The 20,239-nt window shown below is 38.0% G+C and overlaps 1 protein-coding gene across 5 annotated transcripts in view; it reads right to left on the reverse strand.

Annotated features, from left to right (window-relative positions):
* Positions 1-20,239, reverse strand: part of ANKS1B (ankyrin repeat and sterile alpha motif domain containing 1B) — a 413,998-nt gene that overhangs the window by 162,881 nt on the left and 230,878 nt on the right. For all 5 annotated transcript variants that reach the window (XM_066183438.1, XM_066183439.1, XM_066183437.1 and 2 more), the window contains one exon: positions 2,211-2,309. In XM_066183438.1, coding sequence (XP_066039535.1) covers positions 2,211-2,309 — 99 coding nt within the window. The remainder of the gene's footprint in view (positions 1-2,210; positions 2,310-20,239) is intronic.

The raw sequence follows: 20,239 nt of genomic DNA on the forward strand, positions 1-20,239 counted from the left end.
AGTAAAAATGCATGAAGTTATCTAGATTTAAATTAAATTCTGAGAAACAGAAAAGAAGTATATGTTCAAAACAAATACACTAGCAGAGTTTTTATCTAATGAGATTCAAATTAGTGAGACTCCAATTACGGTTTGAGATCTTAACATATTTAGATGGCATGCACTATTTTGAATGCAGGATGACACAGCTGAACTTATCAACACACAAATAGATATTCAGCAATGTTTCATGCTTTGTTGCAGGATGTCAAAGTGTTTTATGTCTTTAGCACAATGTTGTGAATACAACAAGGGTGCATTACATTACATAAAACTTCCCGCTATCCTAATTTTTGGACTCTATAACCTGCCTACAAAAGAAGTTTATATAGGAAATTATGTTTTCTTACTGTGCAAGCTCTCTGACATTGTTGAGTCATTTATGTGGAAAAACACGATGCAGAGCTTCACCTTGCAACTGCATTTGTTTTGGTGTAACATCCTTGCATCAAAGACATGTTAAAAATGTGGTCCTTAGGGGACTGCCTTTTTAGCTCATCAGGGAAGATGCTAAAAAAACTATCTCACCATTATTCAGCACATGCTTCAAGCTATCCTTTGTTAATTATCTTTGATTCAGAGTTCTTCTGAGTAACTGCATAACCATCCTGTTCTCAAATGGTTTCAAGAGTTCCTCTAGATCTTGATTCTATCTCATATCAAGCAGATTTTAAAAGGACTGCAGTTGTAGTTTTATAACAGAATCTGCTCTCAGCATTAGTGAACTCTCCAAAAGCAGACAATATCAGCAGTGTTTTCATGAACACCAGCCACTGAGTGCAGATAGCACTAATATGATGATATATCAACAAGCAATTCATTAATTGTGAAGAATGTAAAAAAGACTACATGGAAGCTCATCTCTCTAAGAAGCATGAAAAACAGAATAAATATATCATCAGCTACAAGCTCAACTAAAGATTACAAAATTTTTGTTTGAATGATAGTATTAGTGAAAAATTAATGAATTCATAGATAAACTTTTAATACCTTTTATAATTCATCAAATGCTACTTTTAATACCCTACTTCTACAATTTATCTCATTTGTTTAATACCGTACGTGGAAAATGATTATTTTCAATGATCTTTGGTGTTTCCATGTGCAGACTCACATTGTAGTATATATGGATTTACTAACACGTCCAGATACAGAAATTGCTTCACAACTTCTGATTTTCCCATACAAAAGAAACCCTTGTGCTCTTTTACAAGTCGTCCATCCAGGAAGTCTTAATGCACCAAAAAGCCTTTTCCAACAAGGTCTGCTTCATGATCTAAACTGAAAAATCCTTTAATAAGTCTTGTCATTCTCCAGTACTATGAAACTTCAAGTGGACTAATCTCTATTTACCTCGGCTATTTCCCACATCTACCAGAAGACTCAGTGCACTTTACACTTGATTTTATTCCTGCCATAGTATCTTGCATGAAGTATCAGCATCACATCTAAGAGCCTTCTGAGCCCAACTGGTGTCCGCTATTCGTCATTCATTCTCCTTATAAAATTTTCCAAATTAAAGTAGTAATTTTCCATGCCAAGTCCACTATCTCTTGTTTGGAATGATAGTAAAAGACTCCAATGATACATTCTGGCATGCAGAATATTCTATCACTGATTTAAAAATCTAGAGTTTAAATTGGCTAGTACTAAAAATGATTGGGAAAATGGCTGCAAGTTTTTCTGTCCGCAGCTGAGAAGCAAAATTCATATACGTAGCAGAAAATAAATACACAACGTGCAGGAAGTCTCTGCATCTCACAAAAAAAGGCAGATATTAGGAAAACAATCTTTCCTCCAATGCTTTTAAGAGTACTTATATAAGGGGCAAAGTATTTCCAGGGCAACTGCTATGTTAAGATAGGCATTCTGGGATTCATGGACAGCCTTATTTACACATATGTAATGGCAGTCTATAAATAGGCTGAAAGGACAAAAGTAATTCAAGTGCATTCTAAACAGCCATCACGTCAAATTACAGATTTGATTTCCTTTGCTTTGTCAACTAAATCTATACAAAGGGAGTCTGATGCATTGACATTATTTTATGCCATATTTGCCTATGCAAAAAAACAGTAGAACTATGTCTATCTCCATTCGAAAAAGTGTTTTAAATAATGTGAATACTGCAGGGGTTAGTTCCCTCCCTCGTGTAACAACATAAATGATACCTTTGGGAGAAGCTGGATTGCTTGGAGTATTCTCTGTCTGTGCCCAGAGTTAAGGATTCCTATTTCCAAGAGATCCTGGTCCTCCATCACGTTGCTTCCCTGAAAATGGGAAAAAAAGGTGGAATAAAAATAAAAAACTTAACAGATGCCCTCAATAGCCTGAAAAAGGCCCTTCTGTCACATTCAAAAGAGAACATTTTGCTTAACTTATAGCATCAGGCAAGAATAATAAATTACTGATGTTTGCATTCATTTTTATGCTAACAAAATATGGTGGATGGTGCCTGAACCCATGGACTATTGCTACACTGCAGGCAGCACTGCCGGTGGAGAAATTGTAGCTCTCACTCAAGCTGAATACCAGATGTGAACTCCCTTTCATTTGGAATCAAGGACATGGCTACAAAATACAAAAAGAAATTCTCCATTTTTTCAATTCACCTCCTACCTCACCTAGCCATTTATGATGTTCATTTTTCTCCAGACTGAAAAAAAACCTAACACAGAATAAGATGAGGAAAGGGGATGAGGATAAAATTATTTAGTTCATTGATAGTAAAATGATGAAGAAAGGCACTGGTATCAACACACTATGCAGTCCCCATCCCCCTAAATTTAACTAAATTTAATCCAATCCTAACTTTATTTGTCACTGCTTTTATCTTCCTGCTCATAGGCAGGTCAAATAGTTCCAAACATTCAAATAGCTGAAAAAGACCATATGTTCAAATAATACTCAAAATAATTGCCCAGAAAAGTTCATGAAATAAACCTCCACAAATCAAGCATCTCTTCTTAGGAGTGCTAGCAGCAGGAGCTACACAAACAGGACAATACAATTCCTAAATTCAAGGAGGCTGACGCCACCTAGTAAGTTCAGCATTTGAAGGTCAATGATGTAAACAGCTGTCAGTGACTACTGGAGGCACGATACTGACTCAAAAGGGAACTGAAGACAGGGATCAAGTCAGAATTGCTGGCAATCTTGTATTCCTTTTTGATCACATCATTTCAGACAAAAACTCTGAAAATAAAATATATTTTTTAAAAGTTTCTAACTATTACAGTTGAAAACAACTTGTACTCATTTAATTTGATGATGAAATAGGCTTTATATGAGCAAATCCATGAAAACTTCATCTCTACCTTTCCATTTGGCTTACTGATTCTGACTTAGCACAGCTCTTAAGAAGTGGCAAAATGAAAAGCAAGTAGACACGTAACAGAACATGCTTAAATGCTTTGCTGAGTCAGGGATTAATAAAGGATATGACTTCTTTCTGAATATAAAATCTCCTGTCCCAAAGCAGCACGGATTTCTTTCAAATAACATCCAGGAATATGGAAGACTTCCTTCTGTTCAGCTGCTAAATCTTCACTCTTTTCAGATGGACTAATTAGTTTACAGGTATACCCCTGAGGAGTCTCAAGTGCTACTCCACCGCGTACCTGCAAAATCTAGGTGATACCTTTTAAGGAGAATCGAGGAAACCTCGCAAAGCTATTGTATGTTAAACTGTATTTTAGAGTAAGTGGTATGATTTAAGACTACAAGTCTGAAAATCACACCCTGACACAATCTGTGTGCAGCATTCAGAACCGGGCAGGCAGAAACCTACTGTACAAGGAGAATCTGTGCAATGATGCTGGTTTAAGTAGATCACTCAGTATAAGAGTGAATGAAGCACAGGCTGTGCAAACAGTGATAGGGATTAGGTGGGGGTAATACCCCCTTTATCTTCCTGGTAAACACGTAAAAATTATAATTTCCTCTTTTTGTCTTTCTCTTTTAAGTAGACAAAAGGAGGCTGTAAACTAACAGGAAAAACTCTTGAAAAAAGCCATCCATTTTGGGCTGGATTCTCCAGTGGCTGGAAATAGTTAGCATAAATGGATTTAAGGAAACTGAGCCAACTGAGGATCCAGTCCAAAACAAAGGCTATACACTTCCATTCATTTTAACAATTGTATCTATTTTGTTTGCAGCTACCGCTTTCGCTTCATTTAACTGTTTTTCAGATTTCACCTTCATTACTGCACGATGTTTACACACAATCACGGTGTACTCATCACTGTTTCCTGGTGCCAGTAACCTTGGCATACAGCTTCAAACATTGCCATGTTTAAAACTTAATTAAACTAACAGGCACAGGAAAAATATTTGTACATAGCTGCTGCATCACAGAGAAAGCATTATTTTATTAATCCTTTACTATTGTTTACATATTCTTATGTATTATGTAGTGTATTCTTTAAAGTATGCCAAGGTTACAAAAGCAATATTTAAAACTCAGGAAAGCCTGAAATTCATGTTGCCTCTTCGTTTCCAATTTAATAAGGCAACAACCTTGCCTTTGAATGTGCTCAGGTTTTAGAGCTTTGCTGCGTCAACGTTAAGTGTCAAGAGTAGCAGACACTCATCCATTCTGTAAAACTGATTTTATTGTCTACTGCCATGGAGCTGAAACAACTTTTCATCTCTCCATGAGCGCAAACCAGAAAAAATTCAGATACTCAGTATATTCCACTACTGCTTAGCATAGAGGAATAAACTCATAGTACTAGAAAGTTGCTGTTCAGTTTGCAGAAATACCTGTGAAGAGAAAGAAACAGCCTATCCCTCACAGTCCTATCTCCCTAATATCTGCTCACATTGCCCCCTTAATCCTATTCCCTGACTGTTTTTTTACCTGATTATTGCTCTCGTGCTCCTCCAGTCTCTTTCCATAGGTTCCTATATTGAGAATGAAGAAAACCTAACTTTCTTCTGCAGCGGACTAGCTACAAGGGGAGAAATTCTCTCCCTGCTCTTAGCTTCCATCTATTATAAGCTGGGCCAAATGTAACCTCAATTAACTTTATAGGGGTAACATGGTAAATGGAATTAAAATGAATATGAATGCAAGACTGTCTTGTCATGTTATTTCATCCTTAAAAATAGTTGAGCTACATTAGTTGAAATATTCACCAAAAAGAAATTATCCTACTAGACATCTAGAGAATTTGAGTCCAAAGATTTAACTTTTATATGCTTACGTGCAAAACAGGTTCTTATAACAGGAAATATGGGACAGCAATCTCTACTGAGCTCATTATGCTGTCTGTAATGAAAACATAAGAGAATTTGTGATACAGTAGTTTCTGAAGTCTTTAGTAAAACTTAGTTGGAAGGAAAACTTCTTGGAATTAAAGCCATAAAAACACACCAAAATTGCTTATACAAGGATGGATTCAGATTTCATTCACTTCAGCTTATGGTGTTGAAATTCCTGTCTTATTAATGCATAATAGTCTTACGAACTGGAAAGATCCTGCTGCTGAAGTTCCAGTTAGGAAAGAGTGTATCTGAAACCCTCCACCCCCCAGATTTGTGGTTCTGCACAACTCCCAGAATCATCATCTTTTTCCCTGTAAGTGCATACAGGAACATAATCTCCTGAGCAAGAAAGCAGTGGTTTCACAGAACAGTTGGGCTCAAGAACGAAGGAAAAACTGCATGTGGGAGACTGGAGGCATATGAAAAACAACATAATTTTAAAAACCCAGAAATGTTGCCAAATTTTGAGATAGTTCCTATAAATGAGTTCAGAACAAAATGCATAATGATACATCGTGAGATTGAGATGTCACTGGCATTTTTTGCGTTGTTCAGTACAAAATCACCTCTGGCATTCTCCACCTAAATACAGTCTTTCCCAAAAATTCTGGATTAGACCCAAGTATCCATATGCATTCTATCTCCTGCAGGAAGAAAAGAACTCTGAAGATTTGTCCCTGAAGATACTAAAATACAGTTGAAGAACATATTAGAATGTCAGGCATGACTGTATGTTTGTACTTATGTTTTCCTTCATATATTTTCTATGCTGGAGAACTACCATGAGAAATTTTAAAGTCTGGTTCTGTCACCTAAGTAAAATGGTACAGAAGCTTTAAAATAGCTAGCAGATGTATCACTAGATTTATCTGGAAATTCAACCACTGAAGTTGGAAGAGATGAGCTGTGGGGAACAAAAAAAAAAAAAAAATGGACTGAAAAAAAAGAGAAAGAACAAATTGACTTTGAATTTAAAGCTTTCTTTCTCCCCTGCAAAGGAAAAAGACTTACATAAGAAATAGAAGATTTGGGGGACTTTTGGCTTTAGCCTGGCAATGCCAACTTAACCAGTTCTTTTGGTGTTCATCTGTATCAGCAGAGGAGGAAAAGTAGTAAATCTGGTACCTAAAGCTGTGTAAGAGCTGTTGCTCAACAGATTGAGTCCAAGTCATTTCCTGTGCAGCACTAATTGAGACCAAGGTTGGCTGGAGATACCAAGTGCTACTGGAGGTAACAACTACTTCTGGTAATGTTTTATGTTTCTAATGTACTGGAAACTGGTTTGACCAAGAACAAGATTGGTGGGGGTAAGGGAAGGACAACTTCTGATGTAAGTACAGGGTTGAGGGGGCAGCAGAGGTGCTTGCATCCCTCCCAGTGTGAAGGGGGGACTTTACACTCCTCTTTTCCCCCTCCCAGCCATCCATGTAGTCATTTGCTGCATGATGACATAATGAGGTCAGAAAAGACTCTCAGGAGCTGGTACAGGTGGCATCCAGCACACAGCAGTGGGTAGAATCATGGTGTATGTGTATGATAGACAAGGTCTGGTGGGTGTTTGAAGTGCCTTGCCCTTGTCTCTACCAAAGTGTACTGCACTGAGCCTCACCCTGATGGACTGAGACCTGGCACTGCAGGAGCACAGCTGGGGGATTTCAGTGGACTTGGGCAACAGGCCTCATACATGGGCTTACAGAGCTGCTGAAAATATGGCCTGGAACTGAAATGAAAATCTGCTGGATTGTACACTTAGCTGGAGTATCCAAGAGTAAAATTATTCCTGACACTCAGGTAAGAGAGGTGGGAGCAGGGCAGGAGCAGATGGGAATGTTCTTCCATAACAAATGGTTGGACACTGAAGTCAGAGAGAAAACTGAGATCAGCAGCACCAAGGAGCTCTATTCTTTCTAACTTTCTGCTATCCCAAATGCATAACTGGTGAGAAGGGGAGCAGATATCTGGTACCAATGGGAATAAGGACTGTTACAAAGCACATCCTCAAGCCTCACTTAAGCAAGCCTCCTCAGTCAGAATTGCTCTGTTTCTCACCCACCTAACTCTACTATCCTTCCAAACTGTATTCTCTTGAAATAGTGGGCATCTAAACTGTCCTCTGGCTGGGAACAAATTAAAGACATCTCACAATATAATTAAGAACACGCTGAATAACCAAGACACTTTTCTTTTCATAATTTAAATCATATGCCAAAAGGTTTTTTTCAACACAACACAGTTTTTCCACAAGGTAAAAGAATTTATTTCTTAGAGACTTGCATGAAAGGACTAGACAAATATAGCTTTCAGTAATAAGCATTGCTTCTTATTAGTGCAAAAATTTCAGGCAATGTGTCACATATTTAATTTCCAAACAACAACTGGCAAATGACCAGAATTTAGCAAGCTTCATTATAACTGAAAAGGTTGCCTCTCACTAGTATTTCCACTGTTAACATGAAAACAAGATCTGTAAGAATGATTACTGAATTAAATGTCCAACTTATACTTTCAGGGCAGAAAGATTTATCAGATTCCTTAAGATTCGGCAGACATTATTTCAGCTAAAAACCTGACAAGATTTTGTTGGAAAAATCCCCTGCAGAAGTATGGAATTTTGTCCTGGGAGAAACAGATTGATTGTAAAATATGTCAGGAAGAAAGGACCAAGCAGGTTGCAAAATAATAATTTGATAACATTCTTCCAAAATTAATTTGCTGTGAAACTACTGATACTCATTCTCAAACCTCACCTTGCTCTATTTCTGGTCTTTACATTTATAACTTTTTTAGCAATGAAAAAAACCCACAAAACCAGAGAGAACTGAAAGAAAGTTTTCCATGTCAGTGACATTTAGTCAGGAAGTAATAACAAACTACTATTGAAATGTTAACTATAAAAAGGCCATTTGACTCATAGATAAGGGTGGGGTGTTAGCACTTCCATGTACAAATTTACAACCTGCATAAAAAGTGGTGATGTGAGCAGGGCCAGTTTAAAAAGGAGACCCTACAGACCTGAGGCCCATATGACTTAAACTTTAAACATCTCTTTCTGGATCACATTTAACTCTTCCAGAAATGAACCTGAAGAAACCTGTGCCATCGAAAGCTTTTCAAATATTGACATTCAAATGATCATATGGTCACAGACCTTTCACACAACAGGAATAGTTAATTAAAAGTGTAGTGGTAATTAAATAACATGGATGGCTGGGACAAGGATCCTTGTAGGAAGAATTTCTGCTATTTTTATCCCTCCTCCTTGAAGCACTAATTCATTACAACCAACACAATTGTCACACGCAAATTAGCTGCAGAGATAAGGTGGCAATTGAAAAAATTACCTCTGATGTCACATTTGGCCCACTTAATTACTAATGCCATGGACCCAACTCTGTCTACCTATTTAGTCATAACAATTCAATAATATAATTATTAATACTTACCTAAATTACATCTTAATGTCTTGAATGTATATTGTGAAGAAAATTTCACTTCATTTGAGTAATGAAAATTCCAGAGTCTTTATTGTACCATTATTCAGATTACTTGCTATAAATGCTGCTTAGCATGGATGCTAAATTTCTCAAAGGACCCACTTTAAAAATCAATATTACTGTGAGCTAATTAATAGAATTCTAAAGTCTCAGAAAAAATATTCCTTTCTCCAATAAGTGTGGAGGGCTGTGGAGTGCAGGAAGGGCAGGGAAGGATAATATTTTCAGACTTACCAAAAATGTTGACTACCTACTCTGCATGTAAGGGGGAGTTTTAACCAGCTAACACTAGTGGTATTGTAACAAATAAGGAGGTAATAACAAAATAACAAAGGAACTCTTATAATAAAATCTGGTGGTGATTGCTGCCAGTCAACATGCCTTCACTAAGAGCAAATTGAGCCTGACAAATTTGGTGGCATTCTGCAATGTGGTTACAGTGCTGGTGGATATGGGAGGGACAACAGATGTCCTCTACCTGGGTTGTGCAAAGCATTTGACACTGTCCCACACAACATCCTTGTCTCTAAGATGAGAAGGCATGGACTTGACAGATGTCCCTCTCAGTGGGTAAAGAATTGTCTGGATGGCTGCATTCAAAGTCTTGTGGTCAATGGCTCAATGTCCAAGTGGAGAGCAGGGAAGAGTGGTGTCCTCAGGGTGCTGGCACTGGCACTGTTGAAGATCTTTGTCAGCACCGTGGACAGCAGGATTAAGTGCACACTAGGCAAGTTTGTCAACAATGCAGTTGACACTGAGGAACTGGATGCCATCCAGAGGGACCTTGATAGGCTTGGGAGGTGGGTTCATGTGAACCTCATGAAGTTCAACAAGGCCAAGGGCAAGGCCTTGAACGTGGGTCAGGGAAATCCCAAGCACAAATACAGGTTGGGCAGATAATGGATTGAGAGCAGCCCTGAGGAGAAGGGTTTGGTTGACATGACTGGACAATGTGCACTCACAGCCAACCATATCCTGGCCTGAATCGAAAGAATTGTGGCCATCAGGTCAAGGGTGGTGATTTTGCCCTTCTGCTCTGCTGTTTTGAGATCCCACCTGGAGTGTTTCATCCAGCTCTGAAGCCCTCTGCACAAGAATGACATGGACTTCTAGTCCAGAGGAGGGTCATGCATATGATCACCGGGTTGGATTATCTCTCCTATCAAAGTATGCTAAGAGACTTAGGGTTGTTCAGCCTGGAGAAGAACTATGTGATCTTTCAGGTCCCTTCCAGCCCAACCTATTTTAAAATTCTATAATTCTGTAACTCTATAATTCTATGAAATGTAAAAACTCAATTTACCTCTCAGAGTGTCCTACACCAGTATTTCCTTCCCCATATTTTTATCAGCAGTAGTCATGTGTTTTAGAATGTGAGCCACTCAAATCACCCCAGAAAGCACAAAATGCAGAGGCAAAAATACTAAAATTCTGGGCAGGATCCACACCTTAAAAAGAGGTTATTCCCAGAAGGGCCGTGTCCAACAGCAGCAAGGAAAACATGCCCAACAAAATAGGTAAGCTTTCACATACTTATGTGCTAACATTATGACTGACATCTTCAAGCACTTGTTCACCTCCTGCCTGCAACTGAACCCTGCTCACATTTGTGGCTTTGCCTGTGGGCTGCCTGGTGTTCAAGCTCCCAGTTCAGAGCAGACAGAGCAGCTAGGAAACCACATCAGTCCTTTGTGGGATTATAGAAAGTAGGCCCTCCTCTGAAATGCCATCAGAGCTTGATCAGGTAGGAAGTCTCAGAGCATGCCCAAGGCAGAAACAGGAGCATGACATGAACTGGCTGCTGCTCTTTCTTAAAATGAGTCGAAAGGAGAAGAATGGCTTTATCTTTCTTTCTCATAGAAGAGCCCACCTATTAGAGGATTCATGCAGATGGTGGGAGATCAGATTTACCTGTCTTTCTCATACTCAAATTTCCTAAAAACAGAAAAAAACCTATGTAACATCTATTGAGAAAGGGATCTATTGGGAAAGGGAACTCTGGGGTTGAGGAGGATTGCTCATTGGTCCTACTGAAACTAAATTGCTGTGAGGTTTAGTCAGTAAGCCAGAAAGAATATTATCCCTTTATCCCTTAGACCAGTGAGAAATGTCTTGGGTTTATGTCTAGTGACTGCCAAAAAAAACCCCCAAAAAACCCAAAAAACCCCCCCAAAAAACAACCCTAAAAATTCGTTACTTTCTTTCATCCAAGTATCCTAACTTTTATGTTACAGGCTTATGCTTGTGTTTCAATTTGAAAGAACAATGAAGCAGATGTCCTTATCTAAAAGCTTGATTCGTATGCCAAGATCCAGGGAGCAGGACAGGAAATCCAGCCTCTAAACAGTGTCTAATGCAGGGACGCAGGTGGAGGCAAAACTTTCAGATATAACTCCTGCTTTGGAGCATCTCACTGGCTTCCTCTGCTTAGCATTGCTAACCCTTTTTCTACTTTCCTTTCTCTTCCTGTTAAGTTACGCAGGGTCTTGTTTGCCTAATTCAGTAGTAGACATCCTGCTCCCAGAAAAAGGAACTCTACAGTCAAACATCATGATGCTCAAAAATCACTGCAACTCACTGTGTTTTTATTATGGTCTTGGAGGCCTCACTTGGCTGTTTAGTCCACCCTGTGTGCTGCAAAATGAAGGCACTTCCTAACTGTCAGGTGCCCAAACCATTTCAGGACCTAGCTGCTAGTAACTGGAGGTTGCTAGGTTGGCTAAAACTGCTGGTTTGTTTAGTATTACTAAATATAATAAAATATGAAGCAGCTCCCAAAAATGAGAAATGCTGGAAAATGAGTGGTGTTTTCTACATACCACTGATTTTTTATGTTTAAATGTATTTCAGAGTCTACCACGCTGCTTTTGATATGCAGCTATGCAGCAAGGGTAAAAGGTAGAGACATCATGAAATAATAAGAAACTAGAATATACTACCTTTCTCTAGCTAAAAATTAGTGTATTTCGTTTGTCTGCCAAATATAGTTGTTATATTGAGAATCATTTTAACATATTCTTACAGATTTTGTTTGCTAAGGCAAGCACAAAGGATAGCAGGATTGAATAAGGTTTTGTCATCTCCCACTGCACACAGATATCTTTTACATGTGATTTTTCTTATACAAACCTCTGTGATTTATTTGCACAGTATGTACAGAGATATTACTAGCCAAATCCCTGATGCCCAAGAGGTAAGCAGAGATGGTCTCCATTTTCTTCAAACCCTTTCTAAAAATAAGAGAACATTTGAATGAGAGTTGGCATTTTTCTTTTCTTCCTTTGCTTGTTCTTGTAATTCATTTCACATGGGAAGTAGGCTGTGTTTTTCTTATCCCTTCCAACTCAGCAGCCAGGAGGCTGGCTTTGCGGGCCCACTCCCGTCACCACGGTAACCAGCGGATTGCTGTGATGCCATCCCATGCACTTTCTGTCGCTACACAGTGCTATTGTTCTCCAGTAACCATTGGGAGAGGCATGTCAATACTCCCACGAAAGAGGATTGATTATTGTTTCACTGGTCATCCTGTGCATCATGCATGGACTGCTGCGTCACCTTAGGATGTGCTTCACTTCCCATGCAGTGACTTCAGGAATGGCTGGTTTGCACCATGAAGCCTATGTTCTGCACCAAGCAGACCCTGCTCCTCAGAAACACTGCAGGGAATCTGAATTGAGCCTGCAGTTCAGAAGCATCAGTATGACCACATTAGGTGAGGTCAAAAGCCTTCCTAACTCATTGGTTCAGTTTCTGCTATTGGCCAAAACTGCCTAGAAAAGGAAAATATATCAATAATTTAACTTATGTATATATATTTTTTTCACTCTCATCTTTGAGCTAATTTAAAGTTAAGCACATCGGCATTTAGCTACACCAGAGACTGAGTGATATAGATATATACATATATACCCAGAAGGAGGAAGACCTGATTTTCCTAAATAAAAATCTACCAAAGATTTGAACAAATACATGAGAACCAGCAGCTCTTTAGCATTTGGAGGAAACTGATTTACCATGCCTTCTCTAGACTGCAGCAAAACATGCCTGCACTGAAAAGCTCTTTTTCTTGTGGGTTTTTTTTTGGGTTTTGTGGTTTTTTTTTTTTTTTTTTTTTTTTTTTTTTTTTTTTTTTTAAAATGTGTTGGAGAGATGACAGAAACCCGGACTACCTTTCTTACAAATTAACTTTGGGAAGATATATTCCACAAGAATAGAAGTAAAAGCATGCCCTTCCAAACTGTATTATGACGACAGACCCAAACTTGTAGAGATCACGAAAGAAAAGTTATTTAGAATTATCCCCCCGTACTTGCCACTGGTGAGGCCACACCTCAAATCCTGTGTCCAGTTCTGGGTCCTTCACTACAGGAAAGACTCTGAGGTGCTGGAGTGTGTCCAGAGAAGGGCAATGGAGCTGGAGAAAGGGCTGAAGCACAAGTCTGATGAGGAGCAGCTGAGAGAGCAGGGATTGTTCAGCCTGGAAAAAAGGCTGCCCAGGGGGCACCTTATTGCTCTCTATAACCACCTGAAAGGAGGCTGCAGCCAGGTGAGAGTCAGTCCCTTCTCCTGCGTTACAAGCAATGGGACAAGAGGAAGTGGCCGCAGCTTGCACCAGAAGAGGTTTCAATTGTATATGAAAAATTCCTTCATTGAAAGGGTCATCAAGCATTGGAACAGACTGCTGAAGGAATTGGTTGAGTCACAACCCCTGGAGGTATTAAGAAGACACATGGATGTGGCTCTTAGGAACACCATTTAGCAGTGGACTTGGAAGTTCTGGGGTTATGCTAGTACCTGATGATCTTAAGTGTCTTTTCCAAACTAAATGATTCTATAGAGTCATAATCACAGACTGGTTTGGGTCATGAGGAATCTTCAGACACCATCTAGCCCCTGTCATGGGCAGGAACAATTTTCATGCTGCTCAAAATCCCTTTCAATTTGATGAATGAGCCCAAAGAAGGAGAGAAACACAATTCATTTATGCTAACTTTATCTAAACAGAAAAGGATCCATTTTGGAAAACAACTCGGAAGCCACTGATATGTAAGAAGTGCACTCTGGAGTGATTCACTACATTTCTTAGTATTTCTTTTTCAATTCCTGACAACATATTTCTAATATTACACAATATCATTCCATGTAGCATGGTCTAGCTACATCATGGATAATGCAGCAACTGTCACCCAGAACCTATAAAAAAATAAATGGCTACCACTTTGTTGCTGTTGACTAGATCTCGTACAAAATATTAACTGCCACAGGCTTCAAAATAGTTTGCCCACAAATTTTAAGTATCTTGCCATTGAACAATAACATATATAATTTCAAAATCTAAAAATAAACATGCACATCTAAAAAATAAACAAATACAAAATCAGATTTGTGGTTGTGTAAGCCAGATAGCAAATTGCCTATTTTCTGTCCACTTTTTTCCTTCATATCTGTTTTTTTCTTGTGCAACTTAATCCTAGTTCACATATTTTAACAAACAGTTCTAATATTGTGGCCTTTCTTTCTGTACACATTCTCTGCTTTATTCACACATTTTCACTCTTTTGCAAATGTTCTTGTATTTTTTACCTCCGACACAACACAAAAGCAGTAATTAGGCTACCACAGTTCTGTGTTTTCTACCAATACCTGAGTAGTTAGAAGTTACAAATACTCAGACAAGATGTCATTTTTACACCAGTCCATAAATCAGGTGCATATTTTATGGTAGGCATAACCTCTTATTACCAGTGAATATAAGGGAAAAAAATTCCACCCATCTGAAGAAGCTTGTTCAGATAAATGAGCCATGTAACTTGTGCTCAGCTGAAGCAAGTACTGGCTGTGAAACCTGAAGTCACATGTTGGTCTCAGACACATAGTACTAGCACCTCCATACAGTCCTCTGAACTCTCCACCCTGACTAGCAAACAGTATTTGTCTTCAAAAGTCTTTTCTATAAAGGTAAACTTCTACTTTTTGTCCAAGGGGCTGATTATTCTTCTCATGGCATACTGCATTCTCTTAAAAATCTGAATTAATGTGTTCAAAACTAATGAGGGGACAGTTTGATATACTCCTAGGATAATGTTGACTGTACACAGACTAATTCGGTTGCAAATCACTATGGAAGGATTTTGCAACATTGCTACACAGCTGATTTTCAAGATGTCGGGATATCTACTGTTAAAGACCTTTAATCTGGCACTCTAGTACCTCATTCCCTCAGTCACAAGGAAACCTTCACGCAAGCCATTCCATCTTTTCTGGTGCTCTTTTTCCTGATGCTATTGTGATGAGTGTTTTCACCAATCCCTTTCTATACAAGGATACTGCCTTTGACAACTAACCAGGGATCCTTTGGGGCCTCCTCCTCCTATCCTAACTCAAGACAAGTGGTTTGCTAACACTTTACACATTGCTACATGAGCTAGCTTTTTCTAATTTAATTTTTCTTTGCAGTAAAAAACCTGCTCCTATTAGCTTGGTGAATATTTGTGAGTTTCTCTTGTCCCTCATACCTCTGATATTTGGTCCAAACAGACCAGTGCTATCAACAAATTGCACAATACAACAGTATGCTCCTGATCTAGTGAGACAAGATTGTGGGAGACTGTGACTTCACTTGATATAGTTTCTAGATTTCAGTACACCTTCCTAAAAGGAACAGTCACTGAAGTGAATAAAACAGACAAAACAGGAGTTACTAATCCCCACTACACATTACAGGAATGTCACGAAGCTACAAAATACCAGACTGCAGATTGTTCAACACTGGCTAACTACCCTTTGCCCCAGGTTACATATCCCACATGTCACCAAACACACGCTATAATTACATTTCTGAATAATCCAAGAATTCAGTACAGGAGGATGGATTGTACTTGGAAAATAAGGCAGCTGATATTTCTTTTTTTAGTCTTTATCATTCTCTGTGTGGGTCCATGTCTTATATATAGTTTCCCATTGAAGACCTCACCAGTAAGAATGACTCACTTTCTTCAGACTTTTTTTAGACATTCATTGAATTAATATTAGACAGTTCCAAACAACGAATTAATGTATTTTATAAGACTCCACCAAAGCAAGGTGGCATATTAATACCTATTATACAGAGAAAGACTAAAAGTAGAACAAATTAGGGCTAGAGTTAAAAAATAATACAAGATATTAGTTCTCAATGCATAAATGCAGGGATTGCTTTCTTCCAGTTCAGCAAGTACCTAGTATCTATCTACATATGCATTCAAAGGACAACTGTAGTTAATTCAGTTTTAGCTGTGAGGATTCACACTTCAGCAAACCAAAATCCACTTCTTCGCTTCCCCATGTGTATTACAGGATTTTTTTAGTTTTTTCAGACAATTTTGTCACAACTTGTAGCTAGCTGTCCAGGTAAATAAGAAGCCTGAGATACCCTGGAAAATGGAAAATTCTGAATAACATGGAACTACAAAGCATGCTGGAAAGCATGGCCAACTCTCTGCAAGAACTGATCTTAAGCCCAAGCAAGGAAGTCAGTTTTCACTCAGCACCAACTCTGTTGGGATTGAGGAATGAGTGACAAGCACATCACCATGAAAACCATCCAGTTAAATGTCCCACTGTTTTTCAAATCAAGTAAAAATGTTTTAGGTCAGTAAAAGAACATGGATGCGAAGCAGACATCCTCTGTCCCCCCCTTTGTTTACAGTTATTTCATCTCCTTTTTTCCTCTCCTTCCTGTCTTCTCTTCTTCCCTTTCTCCCACCCTTCCTCCTTTGATTTGGAGACAAAAGAAAAGACATATGGTAATTTTTACTTAGGAAAGAGGAAATGGAGAAAAGGAGGACATGGGCAGCATAAGAAGAGTCCAGCCTGCAGGAATGGTGAGGCAGAAAGAGATCTCAGAAGCCAAACAAATTTTGGAGGAAAAGGTCAGACACAGAGAACCTTGGAAATAAACAGAAAAGAAGAGTGGCACCCAGGCAGATCCAGGGGAGACAAGAGGAATGTTAAGAAACTGTTTCTGCCATAAGTTTGGTTTATGGAATAAAATGCATGATTTAAAGATTAAAATAATGATAAATTCCACTTAGGAAGACCATACACAGAAAAAAAATGTTCTTGATTAATTTTTAAAATTATTAAATTACTATTAAATACTTGTTTTGTTATTCTGCACTACTTTGAGCTTAAGTCCAATTCTTTCCACTGACTTAATTCAGTACTGAACTGAAGGTACTCAGTGAGACTCCTCAGGTAAACTGGCGACCTCTGACTCCCTCCTGAGAAAGTGTTCTTCCCAAATAAAGGTACTTAGAAATCTGAATATCAAAAGTTAGACACAAGCAGATAATTGTCCACAAGATAGCTCAAAATACACAGATATTTCTGTCCCAGGATCCTCTCTTGATTTCCTACTTGTAGGCCAGCAAAGTTATGTAATTTTCCTTAGCCAGATAAGGGAATAGATAGTCATTTTCTTCAAACTCATAATTCAAATCAAAAGCTGACCTCAGAGAAGACCCTTAGATATACTGTCCTATGGCTTCTCTATGGACCAGGATGCTTCTGCATGTCCTAGCAAGTGTTTTCTTTATTTTCTTTCCCCCTGAGTCTCCATTTCTTATTTTTGACGAATGAGGGAAATCAGAATGCTTTTTAAACAAATATACATTTGAAGCAGAGTTAGGACATAGAGGGAAATCAACCATACAAGCAGTGAGAGCAGAATTTTCTGATAAAAAGCTTGATATTACTGAGAACCACAGATTTGTTGGTATGTTGGTTGGTTCTTTGGTATAGTATTCCAGTCTTGCTGCATAAAGTTATTTTTCTGAGCAGAAAGCGAAGATCTAGTATTTCTATAGGCAATAAAAAAGTACTTAAAAATCAGAATGTCAGGAAATAAAAAGCTCATGGACAGAATAGACACATTTCCAAATTCCAAGGGAGATGGAAAACAAAATAAAATAACTTGCACTGTCAATTTGTAATTCCTTCCTGGCAACAAGAGGGATGCCTAGGGAGTTCAGAGAAGCTAACAGGGTTATAATATTCATATTATATTTAAAAATGGATCAAGGCTAAAAACCAATTCAGTTGCGCAATCTTTTATCCTAATGCAGCATAGCAGCTAAGAACAGCTATTTCTTTTTAAACGCCATCTTAACTTTCTTCCAGAAGCATGATTGAAAGGGGAGCTGTTTGGAGAGAGCAAACCTCAAAAAGTGAAAAAGCTGGGAAATAGTTATGAATAGTTCTGAAGAACAGAAGCTTTCAATCATTTGAGAGATATAAGAGCTGTAACCAGCTGCAAAAATAACATACGTATTCTTAGTGTAAGCTGCAAGATACAGGTGAATAACATACAGGGTTTTTCCCCTTCATTCTGACTCCAAAGGGGGATAGTGCAGAGAGGGGGCACTCTGCTAATTTTTGGCTGCTAAGTAGGCGCTCAGAGATTTAAATTGGAAGGTCATTTGATAGGTATTTATCCAGTGTACTTTTGTTCTAGTTTTTAATATTTATTCACTTCTACTCACAGTAACACTAACCCTCAACTTCTGTCACCTGGACAAATACTTTGGCTTTTTTTTGTCAAACTTCCATCTAGGTCTAGACTTCGGACCAAAAAAAAATTCAAATAATAATTTTCAAATCAAAGACTTTCAACACAAATCTAGAGCAGGTATGGTACATCTTGCAAATTTAACCCCTTGTTGTTCTCATCAATAATGTTATTAGAGCATTCAATTTCCAGTAATTAAAAAAAATACTGTGCAAGGTAAGAGCAATTAACATCCAAAATATGAGGTTTCAGTTAAATCAAGGGTTGCATTTGCAACAAGGGTATATGCTCTCAGTTTCATCAGTACTAGCCACTCAAAAGCAAATACAGTGTATTGCTGTAAGGAGATTTTGTCCCATATTTATGCACAATAATTGAGGTTAAATGGAAAAGACACAGAATAGAACATGTTCCATAGTGAATAAAATGTTTGAAATGTTTACTGTAGTGTTTTAAAGATTACAGAAATAAATTATTTGGGGATTAAAGTAGCATTTGTATTTCTTGTTTTACTGAAAATATATTTCAATCCAGACTGGCCTAAGAACAAGACCAGAGACCAGGTGTGAATCTCATTGCGTGACCTTGTACTTACAATGAACAAAAGCTTTCTTTTAATTCAACCATTTATGCATATGTAGAATAAAATCATAGTTCAGACACAGCAGCTTGTTTTGCCTAAACCGGACCTTTACCTTACTTTCAGCAGATTTAAGAATGTATCTTTTGTCCTATGCAAAGAACATCAAGTTAAGCACATCAAGTTTTCTTATAAGTGAGCTTGTGCTTTGACCCATGTGAAGCACAGAAAAAATTTTTGGAGGTGACTTCTGATTCACAGTTCTCAGCTTCTGAAAAAATTGTGACAAAAGTGTTTCTAACTGCATATACCTATTTTCAATCGTCTAAAGTAATAACTTGAAGTATTGTAACTTTACGTTTTCTAACTCTTTATAACCCAGTTTATAAAATGCAAATTCATGCTCAGATATATATCTATTGTTTTCTAATGTTCCAGATGAACAACACTGTGCAAATGTACATCATTTCTGAATGAGAAAAGAAAGCAGTTTAGGGGTCTCAGTATTGTTTAAAATGACGATTGGGCTAAGGTAATAAAATTTAAGCAATGCAGCATTAGAAAAATAACAAAAGCTTTTATTTTAATTGCTAGTTCTTTGAAATATGTGCCTATGCACACACAAATCTCAGTACACTTACTGAGAAAGGAATTTTGAGGGAAAAGAACTAAAGAAACCTGTGATTGAAGACTATCATAAGGCTTGTGAATCTGAGGGGTGAACTAAGGTCACCTAGGTACTGTAACACTCCAATTCTTGATTTTAAGAACGTGGAATATTTCATTGTAATGAATTAACTTTTTGTGTAATATGTGTATGCACAAACGTGAGTGTGTAAGTGTGTGTGAACAGACAGAATGGACAGCATGGTGATAAAGGCTACACAGGTGTCACTGCTTTTCTCATTGCCAACATAAAAACAGATGCTGGGGTGTTGGTACCAGAAACAATATGTGGGCATGGTGTGCAGGAGTAGTGGTTTCCCACCAATATGTGGGAAAACAAAAGATTTCCTAACTGAAGGACAGTAATTTTAGATACCCAGGAAATTTAGAAGCAGTCAGGCAAACTTAGAATGGCTTGCTTACATGGCAATTCTGGTACATCATTCTAAAACAGCTTTTAAAATGTAGCTGTAATTTTACTAGCAAAATTAAGCTTGTCTCCCTTGTTGAAATTCTAGTTGATTTTGACAGAAAATAGTTTCTCATCTAAATGATGGGGGGCACCTTGTGTTGTACAGAAACCAGTTTCTTTACTGGTTTCCTTTACATAATTTATCTCCCAACTACTGAGTTACTTCATTTAGC

The sequence above is a fragment of the Chamaea fasciata genome, unplaced genomic scaffold (genome assembly GCF_029207755.1).
Source record: "Chamaea fasciata isolate MVZ Bird 193981 ecotype frontalis unplaced genomic scaffold, bChaFas1.0.hap1 SCAF_5, whole genome shotgun sequence".
In the NCBI taxonomy this organism is placed as follows: Eukaryota; Metazoa; Chordata; class Aves; order Passeriformes; family Sylviidae; genus Chamaea; species Chamaea fasciata.